The 20,618-nt window shown below is 45.2% G+C and overlaps 1 protein-coding gene across 1 annotated transcript in view; it reads left to right on the forward strand.

The window, feature by feature from the left end:
• camk1da (calcium/calmodulin-dependent protein kinase 1Da) overlaps positions 1 to 20,618 on the forward strand; it is a 136,653-nt gene that overhangs the window by 71,461 nt on the left and 44,574 nt on the right. The window contains exon 6 of the mRNA XM_078234640.1: positions 16,405 to 16,517. Within this exon, the coding sequence (XP_078090766.1) occupies positions 16,405 to 16,517 (113 nt within the window). The remainder of the gene's footprint in view (positions 1 to 16,404; positions 16,518 to 20,618) is intronic.

Here is a 20,618-nt window from a genome sequence, read left to right on the forward strand (position 1 = left end):
AATGCTGAACGTAGCAATATGAAGTTATAATGTCACAAGTTATCACTTGAGATTTTCATGCATTATTCTTGAATGGGAATCATTAAACTAGAGTGAAGCACCGTTATGTTCAGCCCATCCCTGAGGCACATTTGGGTATATTTTCCTTAGTTTAGGATTAACTATGAACAACTTGGTTTGATTATAAAGCCGGCCCCTCCCCTCCCCCACACGCAGGGCACGTTTGCTCTCAACTTTAGCAAGTAGAGAAAAATGCACTCTATTCTTTCTTGACATAAACTTGACCAGAGAAAGAGGGCAATCTTTGCAGTGAGTGCAGTGGGATTCGCCCTAATGAACTGATTTTCTTGGTAAATACATTACTAATGCTGCCCTATAATTCCTACTGAAATGAGGCAGCCTTGTCTTATTATCGTGTAACAACAGCGCAATTCACTCAAAACGTTTTTGGCCAGTTCATGGAATAAATTTAGTTGCAACTCCAGGCATCAGTTTGTGATTGTGCAACGGGGCGGCACGGTAGCACAGTGGTTAGCACTGCTGCTTCACAGCTGATTCCTGGCTTGGGTCACTCTCTGTGTGGAGTTTGCACGTTTCTCCCCATGTCTGCGTGGGTTTCCTCCGGTTTTCTCCCACATTCTGAAAGACGTGCTGGTTAGGGTGCATTGACCCGAAGAGGCGCCAGACTGTGGCGACTTGGGGAATTTCACAGTAACTTCATTGCAGTGTTAATGTAAGCCTTTCTTGTGACTAATAAATAAACTTTAAAAAACTTTTGCATTACAATAAATACTTTCATTCTTTTTGAAAGTTTCATGTATTGTAAATTACTTCACATTATGTCGTTTCCATAGAAAATGGCCCAACACAATGTAATGTGTACCATATGATGGCTGTTCATGGAATATAGGGCTTTGGGTTTTATTGACATGAATGTATTTAATGCATTTTGTTTCTTATTTTATCGAACCTTGTACACAGTTTGTACAAAGAATACGGTTTACTTAAAATCTGCCCAGTGGAAGGTATCACGTGGAGAACCACAAGAAAATATTATTTTGCTGAGTGGATGTCTCTGGGGAGATGCATTCAAGGGTGTTGGTTTTTTTTGTGTGGTTTTTCCTTTTTGTAAACTGAACTTTGCTTTTTGAAACCAGAGATAAAATCTGACAATTCCATTTCAGGGTGCATGATTTTAAAGCTGGCCTCCACATGTGTACCATTAATATACATCCGCAGGCACGGAGTTGCAGAACAGGTTAATGAACTAACCAGAAAAGCTTCACTATTGAGTAACAAAGTGGTTTGGTACACCAGGCTTTCACCACTGGAGTGGGATTCTACCTAAACTGATGGGATTAAAGACACGTCGCTGTTGGCTACAAGAGATCTGTGTGAAATGAGTTTGGGTTAACTTAATTCTCAACTCATCAAATAGAATTCTCACTAATTTGGGATTAATTGGCACTAATTGGGGCATCACAGTGGCATAGTGGTTGGCACTGCTGCCTCACAGCTCCCGAAACCCGTGTTCAACTCTGGCTTTGGGTGACTGTCTGTGTGGAATTTGTACCTTCTCCTCATGTCTGCACATTTGTACCTTCTCCCCGTGTCTGCGTGGGTTTCCTCTGGGTGCTTTGGTTCCTCCCACAGTCCAAAGATGTGCAGGTTAAATGGATTGGCCATGCTAAATGGACCCTTAGTGTCCAAAGATATGTAGATTAGATGGATAAGTCATGGTAACTGTGTGGGGTTACAGGGATAGGGCAGAGGAGAGGGCCTGGGTAAGGTGCTCTTACGGAGAGTCAGTGCAGACTTGATGGGCCAAACGGCCTCCTTCTGCGCTGTCGGGATTCTATAGGCAATCTCATCCGGGGTGCATTGTTGTTACAGTTCTTTCACTTTGCAGGGCCAGATTTCCCAAATACTCTCCACACCCTCTCACTCTGCCCACAGCACTTTGAAAAATAATCACCAAACGGCCAGAGATTGAAAGTCCGTCGATTTAAATTGGTGAAAGTCAGGGGGAAGGTGTGTGCAATTCTGGGGCAATCTTGGTCACTATAGGCAGAATCTAATGCCCTCACCAAGATGGGTGTGGTCCTCTTGTTGTTGGGCGCTCAGTGCCTGATTGAGGGACCCAGCATCAAGAAGGGGGTGGAAAGGCACTTAGAACCAAACAATTAGCAATTGGACCTGATATTCAGTGATGACAGGAAATGCAAGAGCATGTCAGAATCAAAACACCTTGGTGAAAATGCAATAGAGTTTAACTGGTTATGAAATATTTGATGTGTATTAAAGATAATATTACAATTGGTTTACAATTTGAAGTTGATAACTGTTCTATTTCTATGAATGTTTTTTTAAGCATGTTCTGTAGCTGCTTATGAAACATTTGGCATGTATTAAATGTGCTTAATCTTATAATGACGTCATGGTTAACGCAAATGCCCCATTTCACTCACACAGCCCACTCACTAGCCTAGATTGCTCATTACTGCTGCAAGAGGGCTTGTGGCCTGGTGATAGCACCTCTACCTCTGGACCGGAAGCCCCAGTTTCAGGTCCAGTGCCAGGACTTGTTGGCCATAGAAGGAACGTTCCAAACGCGGTTCCACGGGCTGATAATCGGCTCAGGAATCCTTCCACCACTCTCCCCAAAGTGTGAAGATATATTGAAAATAATCGATGGACCGAGGCCACAGGTAGGAGTGGGTGGGGAGGGGGGAGGGAGGCTGCTGGGGAGTGGGCAATAAAGGCAGAGGGAGTGGCTCTGAGCCTCTCTGATTCTGCGTCCCTTGATCAGCCACTGAATACTTTTGCATGAGGTGCATGGCAACCACCACCCCCACCCCCATCTCCTCACCCCCCACCCCTCCTGCCTCCGGGTTAACACCATTAACTGCCCACTTACGGGCCTCAATTTGCAGCGGGCAGGGAAGTCCATCCACAGACTTCCCAGCTCCAGACTAAACTGAGGCAGAGAGGTGGCAGAGTCCCCATATACCACCCCTCCATCCCGCCTCCTGATCCCCATCCCACCCCCTGCCCCCCACCCCGCCTCCCCCTACCCCAACCCCCCAACACACTCCAAACTGATTAAAAGCTCCTTACCACCAAACCCACCACGGGGGAGGGCATTAAATTCTGCTCAAAGAAAGAAATTACACTTTTATGGCATCCCTCACCACCCCATGTGCTCTCCAGCCAAGGGCAGTTACTTTTCTAAAATGTGGCAGCCAATTTGTGCACAGCAAGCTGCCACAAACATCAGCTGGGCTGAGAGGTGGCAAATGGAGTTCAATGCGGAAAAGTGTGAGGTGATTCACTTTGGAAGGAGTAACAGGATTACAGAGTACTGGGCTAATGGTAAGATACTTGGTAGTGTGGATGAACAGAGGGATCTCGGTGTCCATGTGCATAAATCCCTGAAAGTTGGCACCCAGGTTGATAGGGTTGTTAAGAAGACGTACGGAGTGTTAGCTTTTTTTGGTAGAGGGATTGAGTTTCGGAGCCAGAAGGTCATGTTGCAGCTGTACAAAACTCTGGTGCGGACACACTTGGAGTATTGTGTACAGTTCTGGTCGCCACATTATAGGAAAGATGTGGAAGCATTGGAAAGGGTGCAGAGGAGATTTACTAGGATGTTGCCTGGTATGGTGGGAAGGTCTTATGAGGAAAGGCTGAGGGACTTGAGGTTGTTTTCGTTAGAGAGAAGAAGGTTAAGAGGTGACTTAATAGAGGCATACAAGATGATCAGAGGATTAGATAGGGTGGACAGTGAGAGCCTTTTTCCTCGGATGGCGATAGCTAGCACGAGGGGACATAGGTTTAAATTGAGGGGTGAGAGATATAGGACAGATGTCAGAGATAGGTTCTTCACTCGGAGAGTAGTAAGGGCGTGGAATGTCCTGCCTGCAGCAGCAGTGGACTCGCCAACATTAAGGGCATTTAAATGGTCATTGGATAAATATATGGATGATATTGGAATAGTGTAGGTTAGATGGGCTTTAGATTGGTTTCACTGGTCAGCGCAACATCGAGGGCCGAAGGGCCTGTACTGCGCTGTAATGTTCTATGTGGATCATGACTAGATACTCTTGGGATGTCGGCTGAGAGATAACCTTTGGCCAGAGAGCTAAGAATAGTATCCAATAACATATGTTGGAAAATCTACTGGGTGACAACAATTAGCATGAAATTAACAGTAAAAATCAGAACTAATTAAGCTCTGTCTCACAGGCGTTCAATCAGTATCAGCGTATTACTCAGCTATCTAACTTTAGTTACTTGACATTTTTCTTGAGCAATAACTGCAAATTTAGATCCAAATATACTTCTGGTATGTGCACAATTTATAAAACTATTGTCTCAGTCAAGTGTTGGCCATTCAGTCACAGCTCCCAGTGCCAGGTGGTGATATTCCTGCTTCTCTTATTCCTATATATGGACTACAGTAGGTTAACTAGAGAAAAATAATCTTATTCTATTTCAGACTTGGATTAATGCCTCAAACCACAACATAATATTCTGCAGATAGACCAATTACCTTTGACCCCTTGCTGCTCTGGGCGATACTCGTTCTTGGAACCTCATGTTGAAATGAGATATTTGTGTTCCTTTAAAAACAATTTTTTTGACTGTGCAGCTCTTTAGAGGCAAACGTGAGATACACAAAACCATCAATGATGACCAATGTGAGGGCACATGCATTACTGATCTTGTTTTCATAGAACCATAGAATCCCTACAGTGCAGAAGGAGGCCATTTGGCCCATCGAGCCTGCACCGACAACAATCCAGGCCCTATTCCCATAACCTCACCTATTTCCCCTGGTAATCCCCCTGACACTAAAGGGTAATTTACCATGGCCAATCCACCCAACCCGCACATCTTTTACTGTGGGAGGAAACCCACACAGATTCAGGGAGAATGTGCAAACTCCACACAGATAGTGACCCAAGGGCTAGAATAGAACCCGGATCCCTGGTGTTGTGAGGCAGCAGTGCTAACCACTGTGCCACCTTACCTGAAGGAACTCTATTTTAATCTCCTTCAAATTGAAGTTTAAGAACATAAGAACTAGAAGCAGGAGTAGGCCATCTGGCCCCTCAAGCCTGCTCCGCCATTCAATAAGATCATGGCTTATCTTTTCGTGGACTCAGCTCCACTTACCCACCCGCTCACCGTAACCCTTAATTCCCTTACTGTTCAAAAATGTATCTATCCTTGCCTTAAAAACATTCAATGAGGTAGCCGTAACTGTTCCACTGGGCAGGGAATTCCACAGATTCACAACCCTTTGTGTGAAGACGTTCCTCCTCAACTCAGTCCTAAATCTGCTTCCCCTTATTTTGAGGCTATGCCCCCTAGTTCTAGTTTCACCCGCCAGTGGAAACAACTTCCCTGCTTCTATCTTATCTATTCCCTTCATAATCTTATATATTTCTATAAGATCTCCCCTCATTCTTCTGAATTCCAATGAGTATAGCCCCAGTCTACTCAGTCTCTCCTCATAAGCCAACCCTCTCAACTCCAGAATCAACCTAGTGAATCTCCACTGCACCCCCTCCAGTGCCAGTATATCCTTCCTCAAGTAAGGAGACCAAAACTGTACACAGTACTCCAGGTGTGACCTCACCAGCACCTTATACAGCTGCAACATAACCTCGCTATTTTTAAACTCCATCCCTCTAGCAATAAAGGACAAAATTCCATTTGCCTTCTTAATTACCTGCTGACCTGCAAACCAACTCTTGAGATTCCTGCACAAGGACACCCAGGTGCCTCTGCACAGCAGCATGCTGCAATTTTTTAGCATTTAAATGATAGTCCATTTTGCTGTTATTCCTACCAAAATGGATGGCCTCACATTTACCAACAATGTACTCCATCTGCCAGACCCTCGCCCACTCACTTAGACGATCTATATCCCTTTGCAGACTTTCAGCGTCCTCTGCACACTTTGTTCTTCCACCCATCTTAGTGTCATCTGCGAATTTTGACACACTACACTTGGTCCCCAACTCCAAATCATCTATATAAATCGTAAACAATTGCGGTCCCAACACTGATCCCTGAGGCACACCACTAGTCACTGATCGCCAACCAGAAAAACACCCATTTACCCCCACTCTTTGCTTTCTGTTAATTAACCAATCCTCTATCCATGCTAACACATTACGCGTAACACCGTGCACCTTTATCTTATGTAGCAGTCTTTGGTGCGGCACCTTGTCAAAGGCCTTGTTAAGTTTCAGACATTGCGAGAATTTAGCAAAGTATTTGCCCCAGTTATAGTAATTCTTTTCACCCCCAACTGATCGGATGAGCAATGAAATGAGTTGTATTCCCTGGTATCTCTACATGCATGGGAGGCAAGAAAAACCATCTTTGTCCTTTCTTTTGTTTTAATTAGAAACACTTTGTCATGGGCATAGAATCCTACAGTGCAGAAGGAGGTCATTCGGCTCATCGAGTCTGCACCGACCACAATCCCACCCAGGCCCTATCCCCATAACCCCATGCATTTACCGTAACTAGTCCCCCTGACACTAAGGAGCAATTTAGCATGACCAATCCACCTAACCCATACATCTATGTACTGTGGGAGGAAACTGGAGCACCCGGAGGAAACCCACGCAGACACGGGGAGATTGTGCAGATTCCGCACAGACAGCGACTCAAGCCGGGAATCGAACTCGGGTCCCCGATGCTGTGAGACAGCAGTGCTAACCACTGTGCTACCGTGCCGCCCATCTTCACATTTCTCTCAAGTCTTTTTAATGCATTATTTTTGCACTGCCTGATTGGATCACCAGGTTAATTCTCTACTCTGTGTATGTGCTTCAGAGCTTCAGAGACGACAGTAGGTCGCCATTCCAATCTATGATCAGCGCACCTCAGTTGGAGCAGCAGTATGAATTGGACTCGCAGTGTTCCTGCTTGAAGGAAGGGAAGTACCAACCAAGGTTTCCGTTCCTCTTCACGTCCCAGTGACCAGTGCTAGAAAGTGGGCAGAAAGGGCTAAGTGTCCACCTCCTGTTCCTGAGATCCTGTGGTCAAATAACTTCCCAACCACTATCCCAGCTGAAGCGAGGGAAGCGTTCACTTGGCTGTTCCATAGTTAACACTTTCCAGAAGGGAGGCTAGCAGGTTGGGAAAAGAACTTCAAGTAAATCAGAGGGCTGTTGAAGAAATGAAGAAACATAAAAACATCAAAACTAGAAGCAGGAGTAGGCCATTTGGCCCTTCGAGCCTGCTCCGCCATTCATTTTGATCATGGCTGATCATCACATTGAATATCCTGATCCCGCCTTCCCCCACATGACAGGCGGCACAGTGGCACAGTGGTTAGCACTGCTGCCTCACAGCACTAGGGACCTGGGTTCAATTCCTGGCTTGGCTCATTGTCTGTGCAGAGTCTGCATGTTCTCCCCGTGTCTGTGTGGGTTTCCTCCGGGTGCTCCGGTTTCCTCCCACAGTCCGAAAGACATGCTGGTTAGGTGCATTGGCCATGCTAAATTCTCCCTCAGTGTACCCGAACAGGCGCTGGAGTGTGGCGACGAGGGGATTTTCACAGTAACTACGTTGCAGTGTAAATGTAAGTCTGTGGATGGACTTCCCTGCCTGCTGCAAATTGAGGCCTGTAAGTGGGCAGTTAATGGTGTTAACCCAGTGGCAGGAGGGGTGGGGGGTGAGGAGATGGTGGTGGGGCTGATTTTGAGGCTATGCCCCCTAGTTCTAGTTTCACCCGCCAGTGAAAACAACTTCCCTGCTTCTATCTTATCTATTCCCTTCATAATCTTATATATTTCTATAAGATCTCCCCTCATTCTTCTGAATTCCAATGAGTATAGCCCCAGTCTACTCAGTCTCTCCTCATAAGCCAACCCTCTCAACTCCAGAATCAACCTAGTGAATCTCCACTGCACCCCCTCCAGTGCCAGTATATCCTTCCTCAAGTAAGGAGACCAAAACTGTACACAGTACTCCAGGTGTGGCCTCACCAGCACCTTGTACAGCTGCAACATGGTGGTTGTCATGCACCTCATGCAAAGGTATTCAGTGGCTGATCAATCCCTTCGTCGACTTGTGACTAATAAATAAACTTTAACTTTACGTTACATCCCTTGATCCCTTTAACCGCAGGAGCTATATCTAATTTCTTCTTGAAAGACTGTGTTGACTTTTTAATTAAAACCATTCAATTTGAGAAGGGATATTTCAGGTTTGTAATTGAATTGAGTCTGGGTTGAATAATTGATTGAGTTGGTAACATTTACATAAAAAGAGGGCATTGAATGTCTGGGGCTAATTGTGTGGCACAATCCTGTTGGAAGATTCAAATGCCATAATGCATGATAGCTTTGACATTGTAGTTGCTGAATCATCTGAATTCTGGGATGACATGGTGGCCTTGAAATTATTCCGAATGTGTCCATATGGAAATTATTGAGGTGATTTCATTTTTGACTGGCGTCCAATACCAAACTTGACATCAATAGTCAGGACCCTTCAATGCATTATGGGATATGTGAGGAACCACTCACTGATTAAAGATTGGAATTGCTGCAAGCTCAGTCAATGATAAACTGCAATCAATTAACAAAAAATATCACAACCTTCTGTAGTGCAAGGGCTTTCAAATCACAGATTTTACATAAGCCTGTGTCTTTGTACATTCCAAATTTGAACATATGAATTAGGAACTGGAGTAAGCCCCTCCTGCCTGCTCTGCCATTCAAGAATCTATCTCGCTCTGTCTACAGGATATTCAAAGACTCTGCTTGAAACACCTTTCGAGGAAGAAATTCACCACTCTCTGAGGGAAAAAATACCCTCACCTCTGTCTTCAATGGGCGACCCCTTATTTTTAAACAGTGACCCCCTCGTACTAGATTCCCCCACAAGCATCCTCTCCACATCCACCCTGTCAATACCCCTCAGGACCTTAACTGAAATGCATGAATAAACCTGTTGAAAGATTTACAAAGAATGAGAGGAAATTTTAAACCGCAAGAGAGGAGGTGGAAGATTCCATGAGGTTGAAGTGGCTCCAAGATAACGCACCCCAACAAGGCAAATTTGGAACAAAGTCAGGGCTATGTGATTTGATTTGATTTGATTTGATTTATTATTGCCACATGCATTAGTATACAGTGAAAAGTATTGTTTCTTGTGCGCTATACAGAAAAAGCATACCGTTCATAGAGAAGGAAATGAGAGTGCAGAAATTATCCTGGTAACTGGCTTTCTGAACTGGGCTGATCCACAACTGTCCAGGCACTGTTGACCACTAAAGGAACCCGCAAGGTTAGAGCTGCAGCCTATAGTCCGGTCGGCCAATGTTTTAATGAGCAGGGAGTCCACCACGCTCTGCAGTTTGATTAACCTTTGGCAGTTCTCCTGTTCAAGCCGGACATTCTTTATACTCGGCCCTGCCAAGCTGCACCTGAACTCTCTGAATCCAGGCAAAAGAATTGTGAAGGTCCTTGGATCTGATGTCGTTCATTATTGGCAAGACATCTCGATTCAGAAATTCAATCACAGGCGTTGTCATAGGTAAGAATGGCACTCAGCTTTCGCACAGGAAGATTCCACACACAGCAAATGAGTTGAATGAGTGTATTATTCTGATAGAATCATAGAATTCCCACAGTGCAGAAGGAGACCATTCAGCCCATTTAGTCTGCACTGACTCTCCAACAGAACATCCTACCCAGCCCCACCCTGCCCTACCCCCACAACCCCACATATTTACCCCACTAATCCCCGTAACCTACACATCTTTGAACCCTATTTAGCATGGCCAATCCACCTAAACTGAACATCTTTGGAGTGTGGGAGGAAACCAGAGCACCCGGAGGAAACCCATGCAGACACGGGGAGAATGTGCAGACTCCACACAGGCAGTGACCCAAGCCGGGAATCGAACCTGGGTCCCTGGCGCTGTGAGGCAGCAGTGCTAACCACTGTGCCACCATGCTGCCCTGGTGCTGTGAGGCAGCAATGTTAACCACTGTACCACCGTGCTGCCCTGGCACTGTGAGACAGCAGTGCTAACCACTGTGCCACTGTGCTGCCCTGGCGCTGTGAGACAGCAGTGCTAACCACTGTGCCACTGTGCCGCCCTGGCGCTGTGAGGCAGCAGTGCTAACCACTGTGCCACTGTGCCGCCCTGGCGCTGTGAGGCAGCAGTGCTAACCACTGTGCCACCATGCCACCCATTCATTCCTGACTTTTTGAATATTAGATTTAGCAAATCACAGCGCAGCCTTGATAATCCATGGTCCTATTTCCACTCTCCAGTGGCCACATGAATTTTTGTGGGATTTGAAACTTGGATTTTAAAAAGCTACTAAAATGTAATGAAGCATTTCAATTAACTGCTCACAGACTCTGGACTCTTTATTCAGGAGGTTAAATGGATTTTATCTAAATGATAAATACCTGGTAGAATTTACTACCTATGCAATTTCAATATATAGAACCATAGAATCCCTACAGTGCAGAAAAGGCCATTCGCCCCATCAGTTCTGCATCAACTCCCCTACAGAGCATCTTACCCAGGCCCTATCCCCATAACCCCACATAATTATCTTGTTAATCCCCCTAACCTACACATTTTGGGACACTAAGGGGCAATTTAACATGGCCAGTCCACCTGATCTGCACATCTCTGGAGTGTGGGAGGAGCACCCGGAGGAAACCCACGCAGACACGGAGAGAACATGCAAACTCCACACAGACAGTGACCCAAGCCGGGAATCGAACCCAGGTCCCTGACACTGTGGGGGCAGCAGTGCTAATGACTGTGCCACCATATTGGGTTAGATGATCAGTTGGAACCGAGGTTTCATTAAAAATATATAGATGTAAAATGAAAAACCACTGGTCTTACCTGCAAGGACTAGGCACTTGGTGAACTCCAAAAATAAAAGCTCACTGCATCACCCCACATATAAAGAAACCCTTGAGTATCTGCCAATTTCCACCATTGGTTGGAAAGATTGCATCTATTGATAGTAGTGTTTCTACTGTGTGTACATTAGTTACGTCCATTTGAATCATATCTGACCACCCAGAAATAAAATGCATTTTGCAGAATTGAGAAATTCCTCCCTGTTCTAGAGTTACAATAAGAATTTGAAATAGAATGAGGAACATCTGTGACCTAATAAGTTGCTGTCATCACATTTCATCTCCTCAGATTTAATTCCTGACCCATTTTCTCCATGGAATGCTGATAGCCAGTATATCAGACACATAAGTGATCCAACAGAGGTCGGGCTGTGCATTCCTTGTAAAGGAGAGCAATCAATATTGAAGACATGTACTGGGAACTGAGGACATCTCACCATGCTGTCACATGATATCATATTCATCTAAATTATTGAGTTTAAAAATTGGCAAGTCATGTTGCAGCTTTATAGAATCTTAGTTAGGCCGCACTTGGAATATAGTGTCCAATTCTGGTCGCCATGCTACCAGAAGGATGTGGAGGCTTTGGAGAGGGTACAGAAAAGATTTACTAGGATGTTGCCTGGTATGGAGGGCATTAGCTATGAGGAGAGGTTGGAGAAACTTGGTTTGTTCTCACTGGAACAACGGAGGTTGAGGGGAGACCTGATAGAAGTCTACAAGATTATGAGAGGCATGGACAGGATGGATAGTCAGAAGCTTTTCCCAGGGTGGAAGAGTCAATTACTAGAGGGCACAGGTTTAAGGTGCAAAGAGCAAGGTGTAAAGGAGATGTAAGAAGCAAGTTTTTGACACAGAGGGTGGTGGGTGCCTGGAACTCGCTGCCGGGGGAGGTAGTGGAAGCGGATACGATAGTGACTTTTAAGGGGCGGTGTGACAAATACATGAATAGGATGGGAATAGAGGGATATGGTCCCCGGAAGGATAGGGGGTTTTTAGTTAAGTCGGGAGCATGGCCGGTGCAGGCTTGAAGGGCCGAAGGGCCTGTTCCTGTGCTGTAATTTCCTTTGCTCTTTGTTCTTAAATATGATTATCCTTCATGCAAAGTAAAATTAGGGTGACTTATTGAGTAACTGGTGAAAAATGACTAAAGATTATAAATTTAACTTAACCAGCATTGTTGCTATGGCTCAGATAGTAGCACTTTTGCCTCTTAGTGGGAATGTGCAAACATTCAAATTCGGAGCAGGAGAAGACCGTTCGGCCCCTCAGCCTGTTCTGCCATTTGATTAGATCATGGCAAATCTGCTTGAAGTCTCAATTCGACTTTCTTGTCGACCTCATACCTCATGAATCTACCTACCGCAATGTTAAATATATTTTGATTTGATTCATTATTGTCACATGTATTAGCATGCAGTGAAAAGTATTGTTTCTTGCGCGCTATACAGACAAAGCATACCGTTCATAGAGAAGGATAGGAGAGAGTGCAGAATATAGTGTTACAGTCATAGCTAGGGTGTAGAGAAAGATTAGCTTAATGCGAGGTTGGTCCATTCAAATGCCTGATGGCAGCAGGGAAGAAGCTGTTCTTGAGTCAGTTGGTACGTGTCCTCAGACTTTTGTATGTTTTCCCGAAGGAAGAAGGCGGAAGAGAGAATATCCGGGGTGCGTGGGATCCTTAATTATGCTGGCTGCTTTTCCGAGGCAGCGGGAAGTGTAGACAGAGTCAATGGGCCAATACGGTATCATTCTATACAATGACTCTGCCTCTTCCCCAGTGCGCTGGGGAATAGAATTCCACAGAATATTGTGGATTCAAGTCCCACTCCAGGGCTCAGCCACAGAACGCCACGCTAGCACGTTCGTGCAGCACGGAGGGACTGCGGCAGCATCAGAAATGCAGGGTAGGATTTTCCGTGTATCCCGCTGTGCATTTCACAGCGGCGGAGATGGCCCGGCATTGGTTGGCTGCGGGATCCTCTGCTCCTGCCATTGCCAATGCCAATGGGGTTTCCCCAATGGATGCCCCCCCTCGCCGCCCTGAAACCCACGGCGGGAGGGACGCCATCGGCAGGTCCGGAAGATTTTGTCAGCATGAACAGCTGGAAGGTTCCAGCCACAGTCTTCCTGTTGAGACATCAAAGTGAGGCACCATCCTGACAACAGTGAGACCATAAGATCCTGCCACTGTGAGCGGCACACCACCCACTGCCATGAAGAGGGAAAGAATCCTGCCCGTAAAATTAGTAGTGATTTAAATATAAAATGGTGACTTGTTTATGTGGTTTGGAACAGTAAGAGATTGAAAGAAAATCAAATATTTTCCATCTGCACAATAGAATTTATTCATATTTACTATTTTATGAGACGTGGGTGTCGCTGGCTGGGCCAACACTTGTTGCTATCCCTAATTGCCCTTGAACTGTGTGGCTTGCTCGGCCATTCCAGAGGGCACAGTCAGGTGTCAATCACATTGCTGTGGCTCTGGAGTCACATGCAGGCCAGACTGGGTAAGGATGGCAGATTTCCTTCCCTAAAGGACGTTACTGAACCAGATGGGTTTTTCCGACAATTGACGGTGGTTTCACGGTCACCTTCACTGAGACCAGCTTTCAATTCCAGATTTATTAATTGAATTTAAATTCTACCAGCTGTCATGGCGGATGGGATGTAAGATCCCTTCCCCCAAGATTAGCCTGGGCTGCTAGATTATTAGTCTGGTGACATTACCACCACACTACCGTTTCCCCAATTAAATTTTGGGCAAATCAGGAAAGGCAGTGGGTATGATCACTGTGTTTCCAAACTTTCAATTTTAACATCAAAAAATGACTTGATAATTTTATGCCCAAGTGTGTTTAAAGTCTCATTCCCGTGGGTAGAATATCGCAGTGCATGCTCTATGTTTTAAGGCCAAAATTCTCCGACCTCACCCATGGCTGGGATTCTCCAGTCCCGCTGCTGTGAATGGAGTTTTGGCTGAGTGCCAAATTCTCCGTCCTCACTGGCAGTGGTGGTCTGGTGAACGAGACTGGAGAATCCTGGCCCAAATCCTTGTGCTTACTGTGGAACTGCAGTACTGGTGTGTCCTGAAACCTCACGCAGAGTATCCCAGCTCAACAATAACGAAACCCGCTCAAACTGTGGCAAGTAAATTCTCAGGACAGGCTTATGAAGTTTATTTTTATTATTGTCACAAGTAGGCTTACATTAACACTGCAATGAAGTTACTGCGAAAGTCGCCTAGTTGCCACACTCCGGCACCTGTTCGGGTACACTGAGGGAGAATGCACCTAACCAGCACGTCTTTCAGATTGTGGGAAGAAACCAGAGCACCCAGAGCAAACCCACACAGACACGGGGAGAACATGCAGACTCTGTACAGACGGTGACCCAAGCTGGGAATTGAACCTGGCTCCCTGGCGCTGTGAGACAGCAGTGCTAACCACTGCGCCACCGCACTGCCCTCAGCTCTGAAATTACAACAACACAGTGGAAATTTTCACTTTTACGGAATGCTAGTTCAAATCCGTGCCAGGAGGAAGCAATTGCAATTCTGCTGCTTCTTCCAACTGTGGGCTATGGGTAATCAGCTACTTCCAGTGTTCCATTGTTGAACAAGACATTAAAACTATCCTCAAATATGTTTTCGCTCCCTCCCTCCATTCTGAAGCTTTCTTTTATTGGTCTATAAACATTTGGAAGGCTGTCCTCACAGGGCAAGCTTCCAGGTAAAGTGACAACTCCAATTTATTTCAGGTTTTAGATTTCTGAATATTGCCAGTTGCAAATTAAAATATTTAACCAAAGGTCTGACCATGAGACAGATAATAGCTCCAAGTGGAGACGGGCAATTTATTAACTGCATGTGAAAATTGGAGCCTGAAAACTGACATCCGCAGTTAGGTGCTGGAACCGCTGCTTTCAACAGAGTAGAACTGAAGTTTGTTTAGCTTCATAGTTTTACAGAAATCACAAATTAATGACAGCAGTTGACGGATGTAATTAATCTTTCCATCGTAGCACCCGGATGCCTCTTGGTGTTTCTGGACGTTTTATCCCCGCTATTTAACAGAGTCATAGGCTGGAATTTTACTAGCCCGCCTGGCACAGGAATCGGAGCGGGCGAGGGGCGGAGTCTGGAAATGCCCGTTGACCTCGGGCAGGATTTTATGGTTTCAGGACGAGTGAGACCATAAAATCCCACCCATGGAGCCATAGAGGTTTACAGCATGGAAACAGGCCCTTCGGCCCAACCTGGGACACCATTCACAATATTGATGACTTTTTAGAAAAAGGCATACTTAACATCAATTCTGGACTTTCTGTTTACCAGTCCAGAACAATGTCCTATTGTCCAGTAATCATTGTTTAACTTCTAAAAAAATATTTTTTTATTCATTCGTGGGACATGGGTGTCGCTGGCTGGCCAGCATTTATTGCCCATCCCTAGTTGCCCTTGGAGGGCAATTGAGAGGTCAACCATATTGCTGTGGCTCTGGAGTAACACGTAGGCCAGACCAGGTAAGGACGGCAGATTTCCTTCCCTGAAGGACATTGGTAAACCAGATGGGTTTTTCCAATAATCAACAATGGTTTCATGGTCATCAATAGATCCTTAATTCCAGATTTTTTTATATTGAATTCAAATTCCAGCATCTGTCGTGGCGGGATTCGAATCCGGGTCCCCAGAACATTAGCTGAGTTTCTGGATTCACAGTCTAACGATATTACCACTAGGCCACTTGAAAAGAACCATTTGGATTTAACTTTTCCCATTGCCTTTGGTACTTTATTTTTTGCTTTTCAATTTATTCTTACCACAGATGTGGCTTGGCCAGTGTAATAAGCCCTCAGAGGAGGAAGTCCCTTACCAAAATTCCTCTATTTACAAGATCCAACAACACTATACACAGTGCTCTCGGTATGCAGTCTACATCCAGGGTGCCAGAGGAACTGACACTCCTATTTACGTACAGAGCATGGGGTTCCATGATTGGCCCATCAATTTGGCCCTTAATCAGGGAGTTTATATTCAAGCAAGCCAACCTCAATGCCTGATTAAAATCATTACAGGCAGCATTAGTTGCACACCTCTAATTGGCCTCGTGAAGGTGGTGGTGAGCTGCCTTCTTGAACAGCTGAAGTCTCTGTGGTGCGGGTACACCCACAGTGCTGTTAGGGAAGAAGTTCCAGGATTTTGACCCAGTGACAGTGCAGGAACGGCTGATATATTCTGAGTCAGTTTCTTCCACCTGGTCTCTCGAAGTGCCTGGCTTTTTCTATTCTTTCTTCACGAACTCCACTCCCTGGCAATAAGGAGCGGCTTCATGGCTTTTTCCTGCAAAGATTTGCTGCATTTTATTTTCATGAAGCAAATTAGTGTTTACATGTTTTATGTATTTAGTTTGATAGAGATAAGGAACATTCACAATTATTGCTCCCTGTTTTAATGCACATTTATATTTCTCCCAGGTTATGTGGATATCCTCCATTCTATGACGAAAATGACTCCAGACTGTTTGAACAGATATTAAAGGCAGAATATGAATTTGACTGTCCGTACTGGGATGACATCTCTGAATCTGGTATGTTAAAGGGCATCTTTTTTAAAAATTGGCTCTTACAATGTGGGCAATGCTGTAAAGGCCACATTTACCGTCTCCCCACACACTGCCCTGAAAAGATGATGCTGGACCTTTCCCTTCATTTGTCACTGTGGCAACAGCGTTCCCACAAAGGTGCAACAAGGGAAATCTCATGATGTTGGCTCCAGCAGAGTGGAAGAATGACACAAGAGGACATCCCACACTCTCCCTTCTGTTGGTCTGAGCATCCCTCACCCTGAGTGGCTTTAGAATTTGTATTGCTCCTTCTTCCTTCACTTCGGCAGGATCTGAGAAGTTAGCCCAGATTTCTTTTGGCTTTCTTTCCAAGGATATTAAGGTGTTGTGATTTATCCTTATTATTTCTGGGTCTGAGTCAGTCCTGTAGGATCTCGGCTGCGGAACTCTTTTGATTATTATGCCTTTTCTCCATGTTGACACTCAGTCGTCCCAAAACCGTAAAATCCCGCCCGAGGTCAAGGACCTTTCCATGTTCCGTTCCTGGCACTGATTGCTACATGAGGTGGATTGAAGGGAATGGTTGCACATCATCACGGTGAAAGCAGTCATTCAATTATTGAAGAGAATTTGTGTAACATGGAATTCTGGACATTTTGGTGTCAAACACCGGTCTGGAATTTGCGAATGAATTATCCCAAAACTTTGCCAAGGAATATGGATTCTTTCATGTAACCAGCTCCCCTCAGGCAAATGGAAGGGTTGAGAGAGGTGAATGAACTCTTAAAGACTCGATGATGAAGAATGAAGATCTGAATTTAGCTCCTTTGAGTGGCAGAACTTCGCTATTACAAGATGGTTACTCACCATCAGAGTTGTTGATGGGCAAAAGATTGAGAGCACAACTTCCAGCTCTGCAACAGAAACTAAAACCTCAAATTACCTCAAATGACCACAAGAGAGTAAAGAGAGGATAATCAGAGAATCAAAGAGGCTCAAAACTTTTAACCACAAACACAGAGCACAAGACTTAGCAACGCTGAAGTCCAGAGAATGAGTGTGAATACAGAGAAAAGACATAATAATCAAAGGAGGTCCATAGCCGAGATCATACAGGACTGAGACAGACCTGGAAACAATAAGGATAAACCGCAGCACCTTAATATCCTTGGAAAGAAAGCCAAAAGAAACCTGGGCTAACTTCTCAGATCCTGCCGAAGAAAAGGAAGAAGGAGCAATACAAACTCTAAAACCACTCAGGGTGAGGGGTGTTCAGACTAACAGAAGGGAGAGTGTGGGATGTCTTCAAACTGAAGCAGAGATCAGAACAATATCAAAGAGATTGGTTAAGACACCTCGGGGACTAACCATGTGAAGTCTGAGACTTTGGGGAGGGGGGTGGATGCGGGGGAGGGATGGAGGAAGGCCTGAATATGATAGGGATAAAGATTTGTAAAGAGATGTAGAGTAAAGGGTTAATATCAGAAGCATATGATGCTGATGCAATGATGATGTAACAACCTCATAGTGGGATCAAAAACAGAAAGTGCTGGAAAATTTCAGCAGGTCTGACAGCATCTATGGAGAGAGGATAGAGCCAATGTTTCGATTCAGGATGGCCCTCACAGAAATCTGAAGAAAAGAGAAAATTCCAATCTCGTGCAGAGGTCCTAATACTTACATAGGAGCAGCAAATAAAGAGTAATGGCTTTAACAAACTACAGTCTCATGCAGCTTGCTTTGCGGGGATAGACAAGTCCCAAAAGCCCCCATCTGGACCCTGAACACATGACGACAGAGCAGTAAACAGTGTCAGTGTGGATAGTCTTTACACTGAGGATTTGCCACTGTGAATCTCCCCCGCCCGTCTCTAATTCTCAGTTTGTGCCTCTCAATCCAAGCGACTGAGAGATTTTTCTATTTTTAAAATACGGAGAACTTCAATAACTGCTGCCAAAGTTTACAACTGCCAAGGAGTGGAATTATGCATTAATATAGAAAAAGATAAATACAGTCTTGAAATTAAAGCAAAACAGTTGTTTGGCAGATTTATTCGCAGGCAACAGGCCGGATTTTTTTTTAAACTGTTTTTTTTAAATTTCATCATATTCTCTTTTGCTTTGCCAATGATAATTGGGAGTTTTTGCTGTTCCTTGCACACTTCAAAGAGAAAAGTTCCAGTACTTAAGAAAAGAAGATCCAGTGCGAGAAGCTGAGTTGCCACTAATGCAAAATATAGTGTGTTTCGAGAGTGAGGAGGTTTCCCACCACTTTCTGCTTTATTCCTCGATCTGTACACGTCCTGAGACTAGGGGACCCAGTGGATGGCTCGCTCCCACACCTTTGACAATGCCACTCCTCAGCCAGCCCCGCAAGGCACAGCAGACAGTGACTCGGTCACTCCATCGCCACTCGTTTACTCCCAACCCGTTGTCACCCCTGGAATACCCGAAGCAAATGCTCACTGCCTCTCTATCAGCATTTGAAACCACGTACTTGACTGCGCCGAGATTGATGAGTTAAAAATCTCTGGCTCCAAGTGTCTTATGTAAGATGAATTTGTACCGTTGAGTAGAAAGTTAACTGTTCCGACCTTGGCAGTAACTGGAAATCTCACTGAGACCACAGGATGTCCGGTGTGGGAAAGACTGACAGTACATTCCGTTCTGAACACCCTTATTTTTCATCTCCTTGCTATTTGTGAAGCCCGCTGTATGTGAAATTGCTGCTGCTTTTTCCCACATGACATAACAAACTACTCAATAAAAGCGAATGCCAAAGTTACTGTCAGTAAAGTGCCTTGAAATGTGATCAATCTTTTGTCTTCCTTTCCCCCTTTCGAACTTTGATGGTGATGGATGCAAACCAGTAAAGGCGGCTTTGTGGAGGGAGACCTATCCTGAAGTGTAAAGTGCTCACAGGAGTGTGAATCAGTAGGTGCTATTAAAAGGGCAATGCCAACCCAAATGTTAACTGGTGTTACCTCACTAGAGTGTGTTACCTCTAGTGCTACCTCACTAGAGACCCACAATTTTAACAAAAAAGACATCTGAAATCCCAGTTATTCACTAAAAGGATGAAGCTACAAGATTCCAGGGTTTATAAAAGAGAAGAAACAAGAGTCAAACTAAGCAAACACTCAGGACAGGGTTTTTACCGCGCCACCCCCCCCTCCCCCCCCCCTCACCATTGACCGCTGGTGGGATCTTCCTGTCCCATCGATGTCTACAGGGTACTGTCCTGCTGCTGGCAAACCCGCCTCAGGTGGTGTGGAAGGGGCAGTTGCATTCGATGGGACCGGATGATGCCACTGGCAGGAAGGGGCAGAAAATCCCACCCTAAATGATACCTCAGCTGATGACTAATATCCGACAGCCCAGAGTCAACATAAGAACAAAGAAAATCATTGCACAGGAACAGGCCCTTCGGCCCTCCAAGCCTGCATCGACCATGCTGCCCGTGTGAACTAAAATCCCCTACCCCTCCAGGAACTATTTCCTTCTATTCCCATCCTATTCATGTATTTGTCAAGGCGCCCCTTAAAAGTCACTATCGTATCCGCTTCCACTACCTCCCCCGGCAGCGAGTTCCAGGCAGCCACCACCCTCTGTGTAAAAAACATGCCTCGTACATCTCCTTTAAACCTTGCCCCTTGCAACTTAAATCTATGCCCTAGTAATTGACTCTTCCGCCCTGGGAAAAAGCTTCTGACTATCCACTCTGCCCATGCCCCTCATAGTCTTGTAGACTTCTATCAGGTCGCCCCTCAACCTCCATCATTCCAGTGAGAACAAACCAAGTTTCTCCAACCTCTCCTCATAAGTTAAACATGAATTAACAGGCAGTTTGCAGTCAATTATTAATCAAAAACCACACAATCAACGGCAGACAGAATTAAGACAGATCTTACAAATTGTCTCAGAAGCCCACAAAGCATCTCAATCATTCCACTCAGCCGCAAGCTCCTTCCAGACTGTCTTCATTACAAAGAATCTCAACTCGTCTCCTTCTAGGATGTTGCTGGATCTCCAGCCAACAGCAGGGTTCAACCAACCCCAGTTCCATGGGGTACAGTCTTCACTAAGTCTGGCACACGGTCTGCAGAACCTCTTCAACTCAGTCAGG

Source organism: Mustelus asterias, chromosome 19 (genome assembly GCF_964213995.1).
Source record: "Mustelus asterias chromosome 19, sMusAst1.hap1.1, whole genome shotgun sequence".
Classification (NCBI taxonomy): Eukaryota; Metazoa; Chordata; class Chondrichthyes; order Carcharhiniformes; family Triakidae; genus Mustelus; species Mustelus asterias.